This window comes from Physella acuta, unplaced genomic scaffold, assembly GCF_028476545.2.
Source record: "Physella acuta isolate Inbredline_101_S28 unplaced genomic scaffold, ASM2847654v3 ptg000406l, whole genome shotgun sequence".
Classification (NCBI taxonomy): Eukaryota; Metazoa; Mollusca; class Gastropoda; family Physidae; genus Physella; species Physella acuta.
Genome location: NW_026731925.1, coordinates 133,595 through 142,604, shown reverse-complemented (window position 1 = coordinate 142,604; position 9,010 = coordinate 133,595). Strand labels below are relative to the sequence as shown.

The following is a 9,010-nucleotide window of genomic DNA, read 5'->3' as shown; positions in this document are numbered from 1 at the left end:
CAACGAACCCGTAGGGTTTGATAGAACATATGTTAAGAACCTCTGAATTAGAGCTACAGTTAGTGTATGATCATCAACAAAATTACATCCTGACGACGTGTTAAATTTTTAAGTAAAATATACCAACTATAGCAGTTACAAAAATGATCAGAATAATAATGACTGCCTAAGATGTAAATTGATTCAAAGTTGTAATCTTTTTTTTTGTCAGGTTAGATCAATCGCATCTTAGATGGTATTCCCTTGTCGAATAGTTCAATTATGTTAATAAATGGTCGCATTTAAATATGAAAGATGAGACTACCGTTTCGATGTTAACATAATGAATATACCTATCTGTTATGAAAACACTGTGCAATGATATAGTTTAAAATCAGGCATGACAAATAAATAATATTGATATGGTAGATAAGGTAAATTTTACGTACATGTGGTAGTAATTTTATATATATGTATATATATATATATATATATATATATATATATATATATATATATATATATATATACATTTTTTTAGCTAACCAATGTATTGTTTGATTCCTTGTTAAAATATAAATTAAAATAATAGAAACGGTATTTTATTTTTAGTTGTGTTTATTTTTTTCTCTCACCACATTACCACAGTTAGAGTTGGAAAAAGACTAACCATGGGTATTCAAGTGAATAGCATCAAGTTTGACCACTTTGTTGATGAAAAGAATGAGCTGAAGTCTTTGGCAGGAACAAGTAAAAAATCTGGTAAAGTTATTTCCATCACTTTTTAGTAAAGAATTCTTCCAGTTAAAGAGATCTCTTAATTTATATGAACCTGCAACCTAAGTTTTTTTAATTGCTGGTAGTTTAAATAACATACATGATTATCTTAAAGTAATTACGGTTAAATTATATTTGGAACAATGTATGCATATTTTTACTATCATTTTAAGAATATTAAGTAGGTCGCAGGCGTTTGTCAAGTATTAATAGTAGTACAAAATGTTCTACTGCTTGTAGAAAATAAAATAAATTATTCATGCTTTGTATGTTTTTTGTTTGTGTGCTATAAAACACAGTTATCTAGTGAATATGTTGTCATAAGTATATATATATATATATATATATATATATATATATATATATATATATATATATATATAATTGATACATATACTTGTATAAACATACTACATATAGGCCTATAAATAATATATATATATATTAATATAAACGTATTTATTTTTTTAAATATTTATTCTATTATGGGATCTGTTTAAATACCCCCCCCTCCCAACCAGCGTAGGCCAGTGATAAGCCTTCAACATGACATAACGGACACACTTAACTGTTATTAAAATATTCTATCGCACAGGTTCCGGATGGTTTGTGTCAGCTTTTCTCGTGGTCAACGCGACACTGGGAGCCGGACTTCTAAACCTCCCTGTAGCCTACCATCAGGCTGGTGGGGTCTTGTCAGCTGTGATAGTCCAAACCGTGAGTTCGTTCACCAAGATTCTAGAGAAACCCCATGTTTTATTCCATGTGTATAAATATTGTGTCAACACCATTCAACAATTCACCACAATAATTTCTTTCCGTATTTGCACAAAAATACACGAAGCCGATGAAGTAGAGTTTATATGTTACAATAATGACATTGCCATAGAAAGGGATCGTGTAGTCAGCACTACACCCAACCGCCTTTTGCATGTCTATAGAGCTGGTAAGTAGGTCACCAACTTCTTATCATAATAGCCAGCTAGTATTTTTCGAACCAATTGTGAATATGTTCATTAAATCGGTAAAAAAAGAAATAAAAGTTACTTACACTATTGTTAAGTTATTTAAAATCGTAAAAACTGATAATGATACCTTGAGAATTCACCTGACCCTGGCTAACGAGATTTCAAATTATAAGTAAGAGAAGCAAAGAGACTTACAAGCCCTATAGCTGGGATTAATTTAATTTTTTGTTCTATCAGCATTAAACAATACGCTCAAATGTAACATAACAATAAACCTAACGTATTATTTAACTCAAAGATAGACAGTGGTAAATGATATAATTATGTTTAACTAACAATGCATTCTTCCAGACTCTCTTCAATTTTTACTTCATTAAATTTTTATTACATTTAATTAATTAAGTTTATTTTTACAATTTCTTAACGATCTTGTAATATTATATTCAATCGACAGGTAATGCTGGTATTTATTGTGTTGACTCTACTCATCCTTGGGTACTGTTCTGACATCAAGGGAAGCAACACCTACCAAGACGTGGTTCTCTCCCTGTGTGGACCTAAAGCCCAGCTAGCTTGTGCTGTCTGTGTCTCACTCTTCAGCTTTGGCTTGTGTATCACGCTCCTCATTATAATAGGCGACCAGTGGGAAATATGTACGTTTTATTATTTAATTGTTTTAATATATTATTATTTAATGTATAACAAATGTTACAAGTCCCTTGATAGTTTTCACATTATGTATCATTATGTTTTGAGTTCAATTACACGTTTAAATTCTAAGGTATAAAAAATTGGATGTGATAGCATTCAGTTTACTCGGCTAGCCAATAGTAGGATGGCACAAGAACGATAGTGAAGCATTGAAGAGTAACTAGCTGGGGAATGGGCTGCCTAGGTTTTTGTCTATAGGCACACAAGTTGTAGAGGTACAAAAAGTTGTTTACCATAATTGCCCAATAGAACGTATGGAGAGAAAAATTAAATCTATATATATAATTCTCTTCATTGGGACCATGCGAGACACCAAAACGTAAGCTCAACAGACTATATCACTATCACCCCCACCCCACCAGTCTGGTGAGCTGTTTACTATCGTAGTGACGGCTATTAGTGGCAGATAATTAAGTTTTTAAAAATATTTGAAACTAAGGGGAGATAATAACATATTCTGCTTGCTCTTTTCATTCTCGCATGTAAACTGTTGTCACAGATGGCTGCTTTCACGGAGGCGGCGAGGGGAGGGGGTGGGAGAGGAGTGAAAAGTGAGGGTGAGGATAATCGTCCTACACTAGCTACTGATAGTGTTTTAAAGCAAAATATTTACAGTCACAGCATTGGTAGTGTCGAATTTACAAATTATGAATTACTGAAAAATAGGAATTAAACTAAAGAGCGGCGTATCCTACGTCGCGGGTCGGCTTGTTTCACTATATTAAGGTGGGCACGCCATCTCTTTTATCCCACGGGGAAAGGGGTGTGGCTTCGCGAGTGTGGGGTGCCTGAATGATTATCTGCCTCCATGGATATACACATTACACTTTCAATTATTTTCTCTTAGTACAGTTTTTATATTTCCCAGACATAATGATAATGATCAATGCAAACTGAATTGTAAAACGATTTTTACTCGTTACATTTTCTTTTCAGTTTTCCTGAAAGTAGCCTATGACGTCTACTGTAAAACAAACCCATTCTACATGACAAGAGCTTTCACTATATCAGCCACATCCATAGTCTTTATACTGCCGTTATGTTTTCCTAAAAGAATCGATTTTTTAAGATACGCCAGGTAAGTCGATCATTTCAAAATCCCTTTTTAAACTATCGGAAATATGTTTAATGATAACCATATTAAAAAACAAAAATAAACAACTATAACTCAAATAAGTATTTTTGTGTTTCACTGTAAACGTCGTTTAATTTATTTTTTCACTCTAAATTGTGTTTAGTCTGGCTAGAACCTTGTAATGAACATTAAGATTAAAAAAATTTTTGTTAAAACATCTTTTTTCTACACTTGAAATTATACGAACCTACAGATAGAAAGGTTTTTAACATACAAAAATGTTGGATAGTTTTCAGCAGATTTAAAAGCTTTTCATCAAGTGTTCCGACTAATGGTTTTGAGTTTTAATACACGATTACATCCCTTTATCACAAACTAGACCAAAGTAACAAAATAATGTCCAGAAAAATACATAATTAGCTTTAGCCATTTTTCACTCACCCCGATTTTGAAAATTTATTGTAAAAATTAGTTTAAAAAAATATAAATTACACTATATCCGCGCCCTATATGTCACTACTTTAGACACTTTAATTATTTAGAAAATATCTTATTTTTTTAAAAAACACGATTATATTTTAAAAAAACTATTGCGATAAAATGTATTACTATAGACATTTATGTCAAGCGTATTATAAAAAAAATTAAATATTAAAAAAAAGATTAAAATAAAAATTAAAAACTAAAAATGCGTGCGACTTTAGAGGATATGCGCCGCAAACAAAAAAATCACAAAAATTCTTGTTTATCGACATGAACGGTATCTTGCACTTTTGGATACTTTGTCCGTTTTTGTATTAAGAAAATAATAACTTTAATGAGAGAAAAAAATTGTATGTATTTAAAATACCATTTTAAGACCCTATTAATTAAAAAAAATAATCAATTTTCCTCAATCTTAAGTTCTCTATGAAAAGTTTTATATCTGTCATCATACTGTATTTAGCATAATTGGAAAGCTGGATTTCTCATTTATTTGAGAATCTTAATTTTACATTATCTTGCAAACGGCCAAAGTTTTTAATTGGCTTTACCGTTTACACAAATATGGTATTTTTGTGACGTACTTTTCGTTACTTTTGGCTTTTTTTTATTCGCAGTTTTTTAGCGCTAAAAAGACTACAACTTTTTCTTTATTAAATAATGCCCACCATATTTTCAATAATTGTTCTTCATGCAAAAATACAACTTTTTTGTCACGAGAACATTGTGATGGCTTTCAAAGGAAAAAGTATTTGGTAACTAATATGCAAATTTTGGAACCTTTGAATACTAAAAAGGGTATAATATTTAGATTTTGTAAAATTCTTACTATTAGCTATTTCAAAAAGTTGCCGTGACAAAAGTTTTAATATATACTGAAATATAAGCAGTTTAAATTTTGTTGCTATAATTTTATAAACAAAAAAGGCTTATTTTTAAAAGTACCGAAAAATTAAAAATGGCGGAGGTTTTTTTTTTGGGTTTCCATGACAGCCGAAATTGTTTTCAAACCGTTTTTTGCTGTTTAATACTTACTTTCATGTTCCAAACATTGTAACAGTATTCAAAAAGATTTAAATCTTAAATTGTAAAAAAAATAAAACGGCGCATATTCAAAACACTGTAGATATTACTGAAAAGAAAAACTTTTCCTTTCACCTCAGTGTTGTTGGTGTTCTGGGAATCTTGTACGTTGTCGTACTTGTCACCGTCCGATATTTCCTGCCTCACGACAGCCCTGGTACCATCGCCACACGGTACGTTAGACAACAGCCTCATTTTATCTGAACAATGCTATATACAACAGCAAACAGACTTATGTTTTATGTACCAGCACATGCTAGATTATGAGACAGCGTGGCCTAACCGTAAAGACTGCTAACTTGAAAAATGATGAGTTCGAATCTAAGTTCAAGTCAGTAGAACATCGCTAAGTGTTCCCTACTCTGACGGGTACCTTACTCATGTTAGAGAAAGTACTAGATTAATAAGTATTCATATATTTTTGATAAGTAAAAACATTCACCTAGAACTAGCTAATAATTATTTGCAAACAAAGTAACAAAACAAATCAATACAACGTAAAACATTGAACCGAATGTGTTCACTAAACTATAATATACGTTACCGCTCATAGATCCTTCAAGACTTTCTTTTGTAATTGCGTCAGCCTGATTGTGATTGTTTTGATGTCATTCTATAATTTTGAAAGCTTCTATAAATTTTGGATATTAAGCTTATAAAAAAAGTTTTAGAAAAATATAACTTATTTAAAATAAAATAAACAATATTTTAAATAAAGCTTTAAACACAAATTTATATTTATATTAAAATATTGCAGAAGGACTCATTAACTTACAGAGTGTTTTAATTTCAGGCCGAATTCATGGGTTGATGTTTTTCTTGTAGTTCCAGAAATTTGTTTTTCTTATCAGGTGAGAAATTTCAAAAATATTGTAGAAGAACTGAATCTTTTAGAGATGTAATTTCGGGTTCGTTCTGTCGGGCTACATATATACACACTGAGACACACACAAATGGCAGTTTTTATTGTGCTAGTTCTGTCAAGGTTATACTATTCTTTTTTGGTACCACCAACTGCGTAATACTTTTGCATTGGCTGATCCATCTGTGTCTTCTGCGTTTGTTAAAAACAATTTGTTTACATCACGTATCACGTCCTGTTGAAAGTTAAATTATACTTTACTCAAACAAGTTACTCATCAACATCTTGTTTAAGTCACAGTTGCGGTATAGCTCGTTTTGATTTTGGCCTTATCGTTTTTGTAAGAAAACTAAGTTGTTATCGATTGCGGTGTTTATAACTTTACACCAGTTTCATATGTTTATGTAATATTCCAGTGTCATGTCAGTATCATCCCTGTATACTCGTGTATGGCCAAGCGTAACATTAAAGAGTTCTCTAAAACAGTATCACTTGCTATGATATTGTGTATCATAACTTACACAGTCACAGCAGCTCTTGGCTATCTACAGGTTTGTGGCTTCTTCTTTGCTGCAGTATTTTCCATAGATTACTTTTATTAGTGATTATAAGAGCTTTTATATGGATGTCCAATACAGTGAGAATACCAGTTTGATTCAACTTGCCAACAAACACGAAGAAGGAGCAACCTGTTAGGCTCGATTCAGTCAATACTTCAACATACGAACAAGGGGGGTTGGCGCGGTTGTGTCGTTAAAGCTCGTTGTTGCTATTCTGAACAGTACAGAGTTCGAACCCTTTGGCAGATGAGGCTTGATAGCTGATGACAGAAATCCATCTAGAAGAGAAAACATCAAAATCAAACAACTGCTAACGTTTAGTTTGTTCTTGGTAGACAAAGGCTACGTAAGCAAATTCAGAAGTCAACTACTTATTTGGCGCATAACCAGTTGACACATAGCCCAATACTTAATTATATTAGAGTAAATCACGTCCATCATTACAATTAAGAACGAAGAAGAAAAATAAGAACAGTAGAGCATTAAATAGTGGTTATACAAATCTTTTGAAAATAAGGAAAATCCGAGGTATTCTAAATTTACTACTTTACATAAAACATATTTTCTTAACACATCAATTAGTAATTTCAATAAGCCAAAACTAATCTTTAGCTAAATGTAAAACTATGTTTAATTCTGCTTTCACAGTTTGGTAACAGCATTACAAATGACATACTGCTGTCGTTTAACCCTACAGCTGAGGTGATGGTGGCTGTAGTTCTTGTGGCTGTCAAGACTTACACCACATATCCTATAACATGCTTTTGTGGCAAGTAAGTCCGGTACATGTACACGTATAACATTAATTTGATAAATACCCCGTTAAAAAAGGCTCATGGTTGCTGAACCGTAATGTCCCGAATCCGAAACCCCGGGGATGATGCTCAATGACTGTGGACAATAAACAAATAACCGCTGCCTTGTCGTTTGTTCTTGGTTGGACAGTGGCTATGGAAGCAAATTAAAAAAGAAAAGCAGGCTGAAATCGGAGTCAAAGGCCTATATGGCTCATAACAAGTTGACACATATACTTAATTGTGTTTGAGTAAATCTCTTCCAACACTACAATGTTCATGTAGGTTAGTAAAAATTAGCAACAAAAACAGTTAGTGTTAGTGTCCTCACAATATGAAGACAATATATAACAAGTACCGTGGGACTTTTAGACTTAAGGCTTCGCAATAAATAGAGACAGCTAAAGGATAACAGGGACACAATTTTTGGACTTACTTCAACAGCGACTATACGATTTCTCTGAAGGCAGTGATATCCAAAGGAAGAAATGCGGGTTTGAAAAATGTTTTAACGAACCCTCCCCTCCCTTCTCCCGGATACACATGTGACTTGCTTCGATCAAGGAAAAAATTTGTGAAAAATTTCATTCATGCAAAGTAAAAAAAAGTTTCTTTTTAGCTCCAGCGATCCAGTGTGCAGACGAAGTAGAGTTCATACGGTTCTTGACCTCTGTAGATGAAGGGATAATTTGGTCAGCCCCTTTACTTTCCCCAATGCCAATGCAAATCCAAACTGAGTAAACTCAGGGACGTCCTACAGTCACTATTCCCAACCGAGATTTGAACTCCAGACCTTCGGCGGGCTAGCAGCCCAACGCTGCAATTCATGCATCCAAATCTATTTTTCTCAGGGCTGCACTTGACACAGTATGGAAAACGCTTCGGAAAATGACCCCAGAGGAAAGTTTTCACAGAGAAAAGACGAGACGTGTCATAACGACATTGGTGTGGTTCACCTTGACCCTGCTGTTCTCTATCTACATCCCCAATATAGGCGTGGTCATACAACTCCTGGGGGCATTAGCTGCAGTCTTTATTTTTATATTTCCAGGTGAAACATTTCTCTTAATTTACAAGTTAACACGAGTTTCAATGATTATAAAATAAAGCGTTTTGTTTGTCTAGTTTTTTTTTATTTCGCTGATACTAAATATATTCCATTTATTAAGTAACGCTAAGAACAGTAGACACGGAGGCCTTTTTTCACATTGGCCGTTTAAAAAAAAATAACTTAATAACAGCATTGTAATAAAAAGCAATGGAGTAGTAAACACATAACAGTAACATTTGTAACAATACAAAAAGAGATAGAATGAGAATATAATAGATAAATGTGAAATTTTGCAATGAGTCAGTTAAGGGGGCCATTAGATAATTGTTGTTTTAGTTTAGATTTGAATATATTTTCAGATAAAGAAAGTTTTATTTTATTATTAAGATTGGTCCACAAATTAGAAAGATAAAGAAAATATGATAAGATATAAGATTAAACGCTTAAGAATATCATTCATTTTTTTGCAGGTCTTTGCTTGTTAAAGATTACGGAAAACAGAATCGACTCGTGCGAGAATCAACCCAAGACAGTGTACTTGTTAAAGGGGATGGCTATCGTCCTTCTGATTGTTGGTGTGTTTATCTTTGGCCTGACATTGTCACAGGCTGTTATACAAGACATTCGTGGTGTTGTGTTAGACCATTCGGAGTTTACGTGTGCCTAG

At 32.9% G+C, this 9,010-nt stretch overlaps 1 protein-coding gene across 1 annotated transcript; it reads left to right on the top strand.

Moving 5' to 3' along the window:
* The first annotated feature begins 650 nt into the window (after positions 1 to 650).
* LOC131942452 (sodium-coupled neutral amino acid transporter 7) lies at positions 651 to 9,010 on the top strand. Its single transcript, XM_059302353.1, has 10 exons — positions 651 to 741; positions 1,322 to 1,473; positions 2,179 to 2,377; positions 3,372 to 3,513; positions 5,157 to 5,249; positions 5,870 to 5,927; positions 6,355 to 6,489; positions 7,147 to 7,271; positions 8,144 to 8,343; positions 8,814 to 9,010. The coding sequence occupies exons 1-10, from the start codon at positions 651 to 653 to the stop codon at positions 9,008 to 9,010; spliced, it is 1,392 nt and encodes a 463-aa protein (XP_059158336.1).